This window comes from Monodon monoceros, unplaced genomic scaffold (genome assembly GCF_005190385.1).
Source record: "Monodon monoceros isolate NGI ecotype Baffin Bay Population unplaced genomic scaffold, NGI_Narwhal_1 Super_Scaffold_16, whole genome shotgun sequence".
Classification (NCBI taxonomy): domain Eukaryota; kingdom Metazoa; phylum Chordata; class Mammalia; order Artiodactyla; family Monodontidae; genus Monodon; species Monodon monoceros.
Genome location: NW_021703772.1, coordinates 66,343,067 through 66,358,036, shown reverse-complemented (window position 1 = coordinate 66,358,036; position 14,970 = coordinate 66,343,067). Strand labels below are relative to the sequence as shown.

The 14,970-nt window shown below is 34.3% G+C and overlaps 1 protein-coding gene across 3 annotated transcripts in view; it reads left to right on the top strand.

Annotated features, from left to right (window-relative positions):
- The window catches only part of SCN2A (sodium voltage-gated channel alpha subunit 2), a 149,544-nt gene that overhangs the window by 102,614 nt on the left and 31,960 nt on the right, over nt 1–14,970 (top strand). For all 3 annotated transcript variants that reach the window (XM_029224987.1, XM_029224989.1, XM_029224988.1), the window contains exons 16-17: nt 45–401; nt 5,983–6,462. In XM_029224987.1, the coding sequence (XP_029080820.1) occupies nt 45–401; nt 5,983–6,462 (837 nt within the window). The remainder of the gene's footprint in view (nt 1–44; nt 402–5,982; nt 6,463–14,970) is intronic.

The window sequence follows — 14,970 nt, the reverse complement described above, 5'->3', positions numbered from 1 at the left end:
TTCAGAATGCAGAGCAATAATGGCCTTCTTGCTTTTGTTTCCAGCTCAGAGTTTTCAAATTGGCAAAATCTTGGCCGACTCTGAACATGCTGATAAAGATCATTGGCAATTCAGTGGGGGCTCTGGGTAACCTCACCTTGGTGTTGGCCATCATCGTCTTCATTTTTGCCGTGGTCGGCATGCAGCTCTTTGGTAAGAGCTACAAAGAATGTGTCTGCAAGATTTCCAATGATTGTGAACTCCCGCGCTGGCACATGCATGACTTCTTCCACTCCTTCCTGATTGTGTTCCGAGTGCTGTGTGGAGAGTGGATAGAGACCATGTGGGACTGCATGGAGGTCGCCGGTCAAACCATGTGCCTTACTGTCTTCATGATGGTCATGGTCATTGGAAACCTGGTGGTATGTGGTAAAACATTTTTCTCATTTTCAGTAAAAGACAATGTAACCATGAAAAAGTATGTTCAACTGAGGAATGTTTTGAATGTTTTTTTTTTAAATCAATTCTCAATTTTCATGATGGCAGGAGTCAGGTATAGCTCAGACTATTGAAATCCACATGAACTCTTTTTAAATATTTCCTTATTCATTATTTTTATTTTTATTTTTTCCAATTTTATTGAGCTATAATTGATATGCAACATAAACTCTTAAAATGTCTTTTGAACCAAAGCTGTTCTTCATCTCTGTACCTCTTATTGATCATGGAGAGGGCCATTTTTGGCTTTTATATTTCAGTTCTTGTACTAAAGCATGGAAGTGCCATGAAGAGCAGTCATTCATTTTATTTATAAGTACTAATAATAGTATCACTTGAAAATGTTTCAAATTTGGGTTCTCTACAAGTTGGAGTTTAAAAAAAATAGTGATAATCTCAGTCCATTAAAAGCACATAAGGTAATTAATTGTTGCCTAGAAACTACAGTATGAACAAGTAACACTGACTTAAGAATCACCTGTTTATCATTTCTGTGTAAAATGAACCATGTCCAACACATCTCTGCTGAGTCCTGGAGGCATGGGAAAGATGATAGGAAGATATATGTGGCATTGTGATATGACATTTACCTAAACAGGAGTAAAAATAGGAACTAGTAAGTGAAAAAATGTGAAAGTGAAGTGTTATATGTCAAGTTCACAAGATGGAAACTTTGCTTTACAGTGGCAAGGATGATCAGGCAAGGCTTTGCTAAGGAGTTCAGCCCTGAAATATCTTTACTGAGATGTAAGATTTAGCTCGGTAAGAAGAAAGGTGGACTGTCCCAAGCCAGGGAACAGTGGACCCAGTGGTTGGGGAAGAAAGGACAGTAGATTCTCTAAGAGGGATCAGGCTCTTATACTTTAAATATAAAGTTATTATACTAAGGTGCTTGATTAGGCCCCAGTCCAGTGGAATAGTCATAACCAATATTTTAAAGTATGCAATTTATAGACTTAATTTCCTTTCACATCAAAGCAACTTCCAATTCCCCAGAGGAAAAGAAAAGGGAGGGGGAAAAAAAGCAAAAGATTATCATTTATTTCTATTTATCCCAAGATTTCAACCTCCTCAGTATTAGCTTAGATAATTCTGACCTCTTCTTAAAATAACAACAAACATGAACAGTGTACAATCCAGAAATATGAACAGTGGCCTAAAACAATAAACATTTATTAATTATTTCATAGTTTCTGTGGGTCTGAAATTTGGGGGCACCTTATCTGGGTGCTTCTGGCTTTGGGTCTGTCATAAGGCTGCTGTCAAGATGTTGGCAGGGAACTCAGTTATCTTGACTAAGACAGGAGGATCAGCTTCTAAGAAGGCTCACTCTCATGGCTATTGGCAGGAGGTCCCAATTCCTCTTTGTTGGCTGTTGGTAGAAGGCTTCAGTTTTTCTCCACATGTATCTCACCATAGGGTTGTTGATTATTTCATGACATGGCAACTGGCTTCTCCCAGAGCAGGTGACACAAAACAAAGGGCAAGGAGAAAGCCCTCTTTATGTTCTAATCTTGAAGTCACGTACTGTCACTTCTGCCATATTGTATTCATTAGAAGCTAGTCACTAAAAAGAACTCACACTTAAGAAAAAGGGATTGGGCTTTCACTTTTGAAGAGAAGAGTATCAAATAATTTATATACATAAATATATATATATATTTTTTGGTTTTGACCATGCTGCGTGGCATGCAGGATTTTAGTTCCCCAACCAGGGATCAAACTCGTGCCCCCTGCAATGGAAGTGTGGAGTCCTAACCACTGGACTGCCAGGGAATTCCCCTGTAGATTTACTTTAAAGCCACCACAATTCCAAATACAACTTGCTTGCTTTCAGAAAAGTGCAATATTGCATAGAACAGAAAGAAATGGTCATAAGGTTAATAGAAAAGAAACAAAGAAAAGGTCATAGGTTTGATTTTAGATTTGATTTGATTTCATTTATATATTTGGCATACATTGGAAGAAAAGAGTAAAAGGCAGAGAACAGAACCCTTTATGACAACAATGAGTGAGCAGATCAGACACAAGCAACAGGGAATTCATAGTGGGAGTAGTAGAAAGTAAGTTTGGGGCCAAACTGTGTAGAGTTTAATTTATGAAAAGGGTGACTTTGCATAACAAAATTGGAGTTTTTCTGTAGGCAATTCAGAGCTACAGATGGCTTTTTATCAGGAAAGTGACAATGAGCAAGTGAGATTTTGGTAGAATTCATGTAGCCGGAAAACACAGAGTGAACTTAAAGAGAAGGAAACTCAACATATCACATGTCATCTATTAGTTTACTGAAATAAGACACATGTCTCTAACTGTATGGAGGATTCAAGTTGAAAGAGAATTTCAGGAAGTATCCATACCGATGGATGACATTTAATATTAATTTGGATGGCTGTATATGCATAAAAAGATATAGCCTATAAAATAATAATTTCCATCTATTGGCATAAATTTAAATTTTAAAAAAATTTTTTTATTTTTGGGTGCATTGGGTCTTCGTTGCTGTGCACGGGCTTTCTCTAGTTGCGGCGAGCCGGGGCTACTCTTCGTTGCAGTGCACGGGCTTCTCATTGTGATGGCTTCTCTTGTTGCGGAGCACGGGCTCTAGGCACACGGGCTTCAGTAATTGTGGCACGTGGGCTCAGTAGTTGTGGCTTGCAAGCTCTAGAGCGCAGGCTTAGTAGTTGTGGTGCATGGGCTTAGTTGCTCCGTGGCATGTGGGATCTTCCCAGACCAGGGCTCAAACCCATGTTCCCTGCATTGGCAGGTGGATTCTCAACCACTGTGCCACCAGGGAAGCCCTAAGTTCTGTACATTTTTTTAAAAATTAAAGAATCTCCCTTTTTTTTTTTTTTACTATAAGTTAAAAAATAGTCCTCCTTTTGTGATATCTTGGATATTTTTTCTGGAGTAACTAGGTAGTAATAGTATCTGTCATGTTTACCACTATTAAGGAAATGTGTTCATATCACATTTGCTTAAATAAGACTGACTGAAACTGATGCAGTGCCTCCTACAATCCTTCCTTCTCATCCTCACCAGAAAGGATAATGTCCCCCAAAGACAAGCTGACATAACTTCCTGTTAACACATGTAAACTTCTGTATGGTGCCCACCACGAGAAGTGTGAGTAACCACTGCCTAGTCCACAGACAAGACAGAGGTTTGGCCACAGACTGCTTTTCCCCAGGCTATTATTCTTGGTTTGCTAACACTATGGCCAGAAATCCTCTTATAGGTTCAAGGCAAGTGCTGCAGAAGGAAAATACGATTTTTTGAAGATTACCGCTTCTAGAAGTAGCCACCGCAGTCTCGTCTGTGTCTAAGAGAAGGTGGAGCATTAGCACACAGGAGGGATGTGAAAGTTTTGGGTTCTTCTCACCAATTAGAAATCAGGATGGAGGGACTTCCCTGGTGGTGCAGTAGTTAGGACTCCACATTTCCACTGCAGGGGGCACGATCCCTGGTTGGGAACTAAGATCCTGCGTGCCCGTGGTGCGGCCAAAAAAAAAAAAAAAATAGAATCAGGATGGAGACAGTATTGATACATGCAATATATTTCAATCCTGAACCTCAAATGGAAATTATTATTCCAAGAGACTGGGGGACGTGTGAGTCATTTTCACTCAATGAGCTATCAGGTCTGCCCATGACCACGTGTGAGACAGGTTTCCAGGTTTCAGTCCCTGAGTAAGTTAGTTGAACTGTATTCCCTTAAATTGCCTTTGATCACAACCAACACCTTGGCCAGTTGTTATGCAGATCAATCCCCTGTGGTAACAAAGGAGCCCTAGAAAGAGATTAGCTTGCTCACACAAACATTTCCAAGAAAAAAGATAAATTGAAAGATAGTATAACAGAGAGTAGGTTGTATCGTAGTATTAATAACAGTGATAATAACAGCTAAACTTTCTCAAGGGTTTACATGTGCCAGTAGCTTTGTGAGAGCCACATGGATTTTCTAATTGAATCCTTACAACAATCTTGTAAGCTTAGCACTGGGAAAATTGACAGAAACTGGATTCTTACCCAACATTATAATTCTAATGAGAAAGGGGAGCAGGCCATATAGATATAACAGTAAATGACACAAGTAGATACCTGTTCCAATGCTTTGAAGAGGAACTATAAGTTGGATCTCACTCTGGGAAGGTTGATTGATATTTGTCAAGAAAAAGTTCCTAATAGAAAAGTTCATTAATAAACCTTAGGAAATCAAATCTAGAAAAAAATTATGGTACCAAAATTGTTTTATAATGGATAAAACCCAAATGTAGCATTTAATTTTTTTCTCTTGCATCTGTTTTTTCATCTAAAAAGTAAATTCAAGGCAAATCACAATAAAATATAACTTTATTGGTAAATCTCTGATGTGAAGGAGCAGGTCTTAGTATGAATACTAGCAGATGTGGTATAGCAATTGAAAGATGTCAATATAGACTCACAGAATTATGTGCAGTCCTTGTTGGGTCTTATAGGTTTTTACCTTTCTTACCACAGTTGGTTAGACTAACTCGTACTGGTTAGACAAAGGAACTCTGAGCCTCATTAGCTTATTGGAAAGATAGGAATATAGCAAGAATGCAGCATCCTTTTCTTTGGAGTTTTACTTAAAATTTTTTCTAGGATTCCTCTTCTGTACTATTTACTTTTTGTCTTTGGATCCCTTCAGGGCCATATCCTTCTTTTTTGTTCTGTATGCTTGAATAGTCAGGGACTCATGAACATTATCAATCAAATTCTGAAAAAAATTATATTACTTGGTCTTGTGCCTATGGGAGTACTCTGTTCCTTAGTAAATTACCTCTTTTTGAGTGTACACAGTGGGTTTATGGTCACTAATCTTTTCACTCACTCATATCAGTGGGTCCTATTTTTGGAGACCCAAGTTATAGACTAATTAGTGGTCTCTAACCATTTCTTTATAGTATTTCCAACCACTGTATAAATCTAGTGGCCATTATTTTCTGAACCAAAAACTGGGAACTTTGATCTAGCAGTAGGTATATATATTTTTTAAATAGACAAGTTATCCAAAGTGCAAAAATTGGTACAAACACATAAAAATAAAATCATATTTAAATATATTGGAATCATCTTTGGCTTCAGGAATAAAACTATAATAAATTATCCGTGTCCTGGAAAACCCAAGTTACATGGGGAAAATACTTAACATCCCAATAAAAGGTTTTTTTCTTTTTCACTGTATAGATATCTAGATAGCTAAAATTTTAAATTTGGAATTGAACTTAATATAGAAGTTTTACGCAACAGTGGTTTCAGTAATTTTGCAATGACTAAAAAGAAATTAGTGTTAATAGTATTGTTTTATATTGGCCAGGTATTTATTTCATTCACCTTTTTTTTTTTCCAGGATAGTTTACCATAAACTAGAAAGAATACCTATCAGCAAAAAGTGAGGTGTAAGAACAGTTTTGGAAAATTTGTAGTTTGGAGCAATAGAAACAACAGAATGTTTTGATCACCAATTTTCCTATTGTGTTTTAGGTTCTGAACCTCTTCCTGGCCTTACTCTTGAGTTCATTCAGTTCTGACAATCTTGCCGCCACTGATGATGATAATGAAATGAATAATCTCCAGATTGCTGTGGGAAGGATGCAGAAAGGAATTGATTATGTTAAAAGAAAAATACGTGAATTTATTCAGAAAGCCTTTGTTAGAAAGCAGAAAGCTTTAGATGAAATTAAACCTCTTGAAGATCTAAATAACAAAAAAGACAGCTGTATTTCCAACCATACCACCATAGAAATAGGCAAAGACCTCAATTATCTCAAAGATGGAAATGGAACTACCAGTGGCATAGGCAGCAGTGTAGAAAAATATGTTGTGGATGAAAGTGATTACATGTCCTTTATAAATAACCCCAGCCTCACTGTGACTGTACCAATTGCTGTCGGAGAATCTGACTTTGAAAATTTAAATACTGAAGAATTCAGCAGCGAGTCAGATATGGAGGAAAGCAAAGAGGTAGGAATTTCTACGTCAGAAGATACTTTGGTGTTGTGTATGCTTTAAACTATCAGACTTTTAAAAATTATATTTTCTTTCTGTAAGAAAATAGGAAATATCTATTGACACAATTTCTATGGCAAAATTGGTGATAGATAAATTGACAGTACCTTAATATATAACTAGACAAATGATATGTTGACTCATTTTTTCAAATATTCACCATTTTGAATTATTGATAATATAAATATTCAGATTAATATGAATTTTTGTGGATTTTAAATAATTTTTGATTTGTGAACACTGCCTCAGTTTATACACTTTCTTCCTTATAATTCTCCCACAATGGTAGTTTTTTTGTATGTACTAGAACAATACTTGGTCAGAGGGCAGTTCCAATTCTCATTTTGCTACATTCTTGGCTCTTATGGAATAATTTATAAACTGTGATCTTATTTAGTTTTCACAGGCATATTTATTAATGGAAGTATGATTGGGATATTGACTTGATATTTACATATAGTTTCATGTTTCCTGAAGTAAATAATTTTTTAAAGGAAGTGAAGGTAGTGATGAAAAATCAGGTTGAAAATGTTTTTAACCCTACTGAACCCAGTACATGCTCTCTAAACAAACAAAAAGCCTTGATACATTATAGAATGTAAAATTCTAAATTTACCAACTACAGTTAAGAGTCTTGGTAGTTTAAAGAATTCTTTGATTTACTAGAAGAGTATAAATACCAGGATATGTTCCTGGTTTGTTTATAGGTTAATAAGCACAGAGTTGGGAATAAAGAGAAGGAATTAAAACCTTGATGTTTAACTACACAAAAATGAAGACAGAATTCCCAACAATTAAAGCTTGCATAAAAAAATAACAACGAAAAACAAAGATTCATTCTTTTTTTGTCATTTGAAGTGATTGACAGGGAACAAAAATACCTCTATTATTATTCTCATCCTAAGAAAGATGATTTGGGGGAGTTTGAGATGCTGAAGGGTACAGTTTAAGTAGTGCAACAAAGTCACAAAAATTAGGGATCAGTTAATAAAATTATGGGCAAAAATATATTTCTAAGAAAGGAACCTTAGATATTTCAATCAGTATTACTATATTTATTCTATAAGATTACTGAAGAAGACGCTATTTCCATTTGTTCTTGTTTGTAAGATAGGTAGTATTGCTAATTCAGGGATTACATAGAAGTAGATGTTAAATGTGAAATTCAGAGAAAGTTTAAATATAGGTACTAAAATTAGCATATAGGTAACAAGGCCATAGCTACTAGTTTCACAAAATAACAGATGAGATTAAAGGGGAAAATTTTAAAACCTTATAGCCTGGGACAAATAATTGCTGTAATTAGTTGAACTCAATTGTTCACTAATAAGATCATTATTTTAAAACTGACTAATATCTTAAGATCTAGTTAATAAAATGTTGGATAATAAGCATATTTGATTGGGCTATGCTGAAAGGGTGGGGACTAACTTCTGGCATTGTATATTACTAGAAACTAAAGTCAGCATTTGGAAGATAGAATTTGGTCATTAAATTTTAATATATATTCCCCTCTCATTATTTTGACATTATACCTAATAGCAAATATCTCCCTTACAGTACAGAAGTCAATTTTTATTTTTAGCTAGTAAAAAATGTATTAACTAAGAATGAATTATGGAGAATCAAATGTTGAAGCCATCAGTCAATTTAAACTTCCGGCTGAGGATCTTTTGAGGTATGGTTAACTCATCACCCAGTCTTCCTAATTTTCAGAAATTTTAAAGCCTCAGACTTCTCCAAAGGAGCAAGTATTTTGCCTCATCTCAAACCATTGTGTTTGACATTAGAGAATTATCTAGTTAAGGTGGGGCTTATAGAAGGAAAAATCCAAACTCTTCCCAGTTTCTTTTGTTACCATTGAGCTTTTATATCTGTTTTCTGTTTGAGTTAGGTACTCCAAAGTAATATATGTGAAGTCAGCACTTTGGAATTGGAGGCAGAGAACTGATCTGCCAGTTGAAAGTAGACAGAATTATTTTATTGCTTTAGCTGTAGAGTCCTTTCAATACTTTCCCATCATAGTGATTGTTACTTGTGTGCTAAAATTTATTATTTGGTGAAATTTTTAATTATGGCTTTATATCAGACTTCCTAAATATAAGCTCATAGACAAATAAAGGATTAGAACAATAGTCTAGGAAGGGACTATGTGCATGTTTTAATTTTTTGGTATTTTACCTTGTAACTCTACACTAGAAAACAAAAGAGAACTGACATAATTATTCAAGAATTGCAAATATTCCCACCTCAGATATCTTTTTAGTGCTCTGCCTTCAAGTTAGTTTTGTCTGGTCATTTTCTTAACTGGTAGGTTTGGATTGTGCTGTTAAATATCACATGTGGAGTATTAATAAATGGAATAAGGCTAATTGACATTCTTTTCTAAATGATTTGAAAAATTAAAGGAAAAAAACGGAGCACCTTTTAATTTTTGGAATGCCTAATGAATTCCTTTTTATAGGGCAGACTAACCAAGTGGACCCAGAGGTTGTTTAGGTGTTTGAACTAAATCCTCTTCTATTTTATCTTTGCCAAATTTGTGTGATTCTTTGACAGCTTTCTGTAGATTCTCTAGAGTATATTATTTTAAATTCATATCTTAATTATATGTTTTAACTCATGTTATTTTGACTATATATAATGTAATTCCTTTCATACTTTGTGATTTTGAATGATTGATTTTTCTTATAGAGTTTTAATAATGTTGAAGCCGCAATGATTATTTTTCAAAGTGAAATTTACTAGTGCAATATGGTGACCTTCACTGCTTACCGTTCTTACTTCTCACAGGGGTAAAATCAAGCTGGAGCCATCAAGAATGCAGCTCTGGTGTTTTTTAACCAGCCAGAGGCTCGTGCCACCACTTTTATCCAGGTTACCTAAGCAAGTTGTACATATATAAATATAATTAGTTTCTAAATGAATTTTGACTGGCCTGCATGTTACTCAGCTACATTCCTTGCCCATCCATTGGCAGTAAAATAAAAACATGCACAGCTGCTCTTATGCTGAGTCATAAAGCATGGTCAGGCAAGTCTGGCAACCCTAACTTTTTTTAAAAAATGAGTTAGCTGCTAATTTTCTTACATAGATTTTTATAGAAATTATATTCAGTGAAAGGTAAAAGTGCATGCCTTTATGAATTATTTAGTTACCATTTAACATAACAGAGTTTTGAACGTGCTAAGGGTCTAAAAGGAGAAATATAAGATACTCTTTGAAAAACTCTTGCAGAAAGCTTTCTCTCCCCTGCCCTTTTCTTAAATAAATAAAGCCCCAATGAGTGTACTTTGTTGGTATTTTTTTGTTCAGCGTCATATTAAATTTTTCTGAAGGGTAATCTGCAAATTAAAGCAATCCCTTATTCATGTGCAAACTTCCTAAAGGATGTTTTAATGTGATTAGAATGTAAATGAATTGGAATGTTATGTTTTGGCTGCTACCAGCATGGGTACAATTTTTATCTGCTTCATATCAGAGAAAATGCCATCTCTCTATTTAGCACTTTACCAAAAGTTCTTTGTATTTAGAATACAATTCCCTTGGAGAATCGGTTGATATTTACCCCTAAAACTCTTGAGAATGAAAGAAAAGGAAATACATTTTATACACCAAAAGAAAGGAAGGAAGCAAGGAAGGAAGGAAGGAAGGAAGGAAATAAGTGTTATAGGTGGTATATTCATTCTGAAAAGAGATCTGGAATCCACTTTCTTCATCGTGTTGCTCCTCTGTACTTGGTGTTTTTGTCTCTCTTTTATTTCATCCAGACCTGCTGGGAAACTTTCTCTTGAAGAATATTATTTAAATATATCATGCACTGCAAATTCATATAGGAAGAGAATCAGTGTGAGCTTTTGCTCCTTTCGTGTTTATTAAATGAAGGGACTTCCTAGTCACACAACTAAGACAGTGAATGTAACACCTTTCTATGGGCTCCATTTGGAGGACCTTTCATTTCCTGATGTTGAAATCACAGTTTTGTGCTAAAATATGTTAATCAAATTGCTCAACCCAACTTAGTTATTTTCAAGAAATGTTAATTAAATGTTTTGTCACTTAGTTGCAGTTTCCTCTCCTTCTACCATTAAAATCGTAAAACAACCCTAACATAAGCATATTTGCCTCTTTGGAAGGAGCAATAATCATGCCATTTTGGGAACATTCTTTTATATCTTAGAACAAAATATTCAGTCACTGGCACTCTACATTCATGAAAGATAATGCCTTATATTGGAGGAATGAAACCAATATCATTGGTCATATAAAGTGAGACCCAAGGTAAAAAATGCTCACAACTAAACACAGATACATACTAAAAACATATACACAGGGACTAGAGAGAATTATTTTTTCCTATTGTATGTTAATTCTTCAGAAAAGTGTGAGATTTGACTCCTTAGGATAATGGCTTGTTTTTCCTAGTTTCTTAGAAAGAGGTAAGTTAGTTTTCTTATTCTCTGAGTATCATTTTCCAAGTTCCTGTGTAGAGAGGTGTATGAGGGAAAGTGACAATCAGGAATATCGTCTACCAGTATTTAAGAGATTTAGCTGGAGTAAGTGTGGTGGAACACAAACTAAGTAGAACTGATGCAAATGACTTCATTTATTCTCACCCTCACATTATTACACTTTCCAACTTCCTTGAATATGTCTCTGGCCAGAAAACACTGTCTGCTCCCTAAAAGAGTAGTATACTGAATTCCAACACAAGGGGTAGGAAGGGAGAGAAGGATGTGTAGAGATGGTTTGGGTAAGCAGTGGTAGAGTGGTTTCAATAGAAACCCATCTATAATTTTATACTGGAGAATGTGTAGTCTTCAAGGGAAAGTTTTCCAGTGGGATAGTGATTAAAGGGTAAAAAAAGCTCTAAATATCCTTAATGTAAGAACAAAATTGACCAAACATGTGTCTTTGGGGCACTGTTAATATGCTGAGGGGTAAGTCAGCACGACGTAAGGGTTACTTTTGCCATCCCAAGACATATTTAAGACCCTGCTATTTATGGATCATAGAATTTTATAATGTATCTATTATAGAGACAAAAATGATTATCTGATAATATAGTGTGATGATAATGACAGTTTTGATTTTGCCTTCTTCCTTATTAAGAAGAGCAGTTCCTTTCTAGTATTAATGTATCACTTTGGCCTTAGGCCTATCCCAAAGTAAGCATAACCATTACTTTCATTGTTTCGATGTTAAGATTTTTCATGTAAAATGACCTAGAGTTCTTTAAGTACAGATTAGGATCCATGTGGAACAAAAGATTGCCATTTGTGGTGACCAAAATAGTTAGATATGGAATATTTGATTTAATCTATATTTGAATTATCTCTTTTCTAAAAAAATTCCAATTTCTTTTATTGACTAAGTTTAGAATATACATTTTCCCCCAAATATATACAATATTTACTAATTACGTTTTCTCAAAAATATATCTTAACTTCATAATAAGAAAAAAAAAGTGTGCCTTTGAAAAACTTAACAAGAAGTGATGTTTTCCCTCCCTTTTTCTGTTGTGATTAATTATTTTCAAAAATACTTTTACTTTCTGAAAGAAGGACTATGAGTCTGGCATGTAGATGTTTAACAATAGTTTGGAAAGTAAAAGTTAGAAGTATAATGTTTAAAAACGTGAAGTGAAATACTGTGTGTCTTGAAATTTATTTATTACATCATTAAGCAAAATATGATTCTGCCCTGTTTAACTCCTATGATTATAATTCCCCAGCACTTAGAGGAATCCAGCAGATTTTCAATAGTAAGAGCCCTGTAACATGAAGTTTTCACTAAAAAAAAAGGTTCAGCTCATATTTTCATCTGAAAATAAATGATTGTCAATGCCAGGCATAGCAAATAACAGTTTGTAATTCCTGTTTGATCTCTTGACTATCCTGACATTGAGGGAACATCCATATTTTCTTAAAGGTTGAGTAAGGAAGGGCTGTTCTAACAACATCATTCAGTCCACTTGTCTTCCAGCAAATAAGCACAAATAATAAAAAAGGAACCTAAACATCTAAATTTTACCAAAGGGAAGAATAGAACTTGAAAATAAAAAACTGGTTCTATTTCTAAGTAGTTAATATATTGGTCTCTTACTCATGTGGCATTTTACAGTGAATGGTGCCTAGATTGGAGAATTTACAAATAATCTTTATTTGAAAATTCTTCTTTTAAGTATATGAGTACTAATAATTCCATAAAATGATGTGTATTTGATAATTCTAATTGGTGAATTTGCACTGTAGTTAAAATTAATCATAATTATGACCTTATCTGAAGCTGAAGAGTTTTATATTCTTAATTTGATTCATTTGGTTTTTATTGGCTCTTTAAACATTTTAACTGTTTTCGTCAACATATTTTATGATATTATGATATTTGCCTCTTATGTGATTTTAAGGAAGTCATTGAATTGATGTTATCAAGAAAGATTTTATAAATCAGAATTTCTTGCCTATATCTCAGGCTTATTGTTTAAAGTAAACTTCTGTTTATAAAATATCCCAACATATGTTTAGCTTCACTCTACATTAATACATATAAAGATATGAATATAAGAAACCAATACTAAGTTCATGGTCATGAAACATGGGAATCAACAGTATCCCAACACTATCTTGAACCTACGATGTTTAATTACATATCACATCTACTAAATGTTTTAAATTGATAAAGATTGGCTTAACTTATGGATCATCAAATAAATTCTCTAGGGAATCCTAGCAAAGTGGGGTACAGAAGACCTAGAGTCCAGCTACTGACTCAGTATGACTTTTGACAAGATGATTAAAGCCACATTTCCTTCTCTACCTAGACACTGGGTTGGTTGGTGTTGAGGATTAATGTGTACCCTAGATTTTTTATTTGTAAACCAAATAAAGTTATTCAAGTAATAAATGTGACAGGTAGATCCTGTGCTGTTCCACATCAGGGAAAAGATGGAGGAGGATGAGATATTGCCTTCCCTAGAGAGGTTCCATTCTTTGCTGGGATTGTAGATCCATGTACATAGAGTAGAAACAGGAAAAACATTGTCAAAATGAGTCAGTCTTAGTTTTCCTGACTCCAGAGTTAAAGTACAGTTTACTTCGTAGTTTCATCATAGGTCTGGTTAATTGGAAGCCTGATGTTTAAACAGCACTTCAGATTCTAAGGGTTGTTGGTCATTACCTACACAATTTAGAATCTTGAAGGATTTGTGTTTCTCTGTACTTACATGAGAATATTATATGTATTCCCTTGAATGTAAAAGTAAGTATTAGATAGGAGGTGTTAGAAGTAGTTAGTGGTAGAATAAAATAGTGCATGCATTGGTCATTCATTCATTTACCCAATAAACATCTATTAAACACAAACATTGTGATGGGTCCTAGGGATGTGCAGAGGTGGCAAAAGCATGATCTTTGCTTCGAAAGATTGTCTGGTGAGATACATCTTCTAGAAAAGCAGAATACTTTTATGTTGTACTTTTGAAAAAGTAATGATTTGACCTTTAAATATATAAATGTTTGGCTTCAATTAAAAAGATATCTATTAATTCTATGTCAGTACTAAGGCACTGCACTAAATGAAAGGCATTGTAGTTGATGTTACAGAGATCCTCTGGAAACTTTTGAACCAAGATTCCCTGGAATGTGTTGTCTGGTGACTTCTCCCAATCACTGTCAAGGACTAGCCTTCATTCTTTTATGAAGAAGTTCATTCATTCATTCATTTTTTAAAAATTGTTGAGTACCTGACGTGTAATATAGCCAGCACTGATGCAGGCTCTGATGCAGTCATTTGCCAATGTGGAGCACCCTGAATATGGATTCTCATTTACCCCCAGGTCATCCCCCAATCTGTAATTGCAGTGTTATCCTTTTTCCTAAAAGGAATGTTTTCCATTTGTTATTGTGGGCTGTTTGTAGTTAGATTATATATGACCAAGCTTCACTTATTCTGATTACCTATGTCATGTTTCAATATCCAGTAAATGATAAGATCAGTATTTTCAGGTCCCTAATGTGTAACAGCTTTATGTGAATCAGATGGATGGGACTGATAGGTTAATTTAGCCATTTCTTAGTCAATTACATGTTTATAAACGCAGCTACACTTATCAAAGAAAGAGTCTAATCAAAAGATGAAGGACAGGAAATTAGAAAAAGTCATATAATATTTCATTTAAAACAAAATATATTCAAATTTTAACAGTAAAGATATTATAATTGAGTATCTGTCTAGTATTGTGATATACTTGGTGAGTAGAAAAAGAAATCAACAAACTTCAGGCACCTTATAATATATAATCCTTGATTTAAGTAGTTTGGTTAGATTTAAAAATAATCCTGAACGAGTTCTAATTGAGGATACATATATATTTATGCTTCTATCATTGGTATTGTTAAATTACACACACAAAAGCATTTTCAATCTTATCTATAGCTTATATAAATATTTTTACTTTATCAG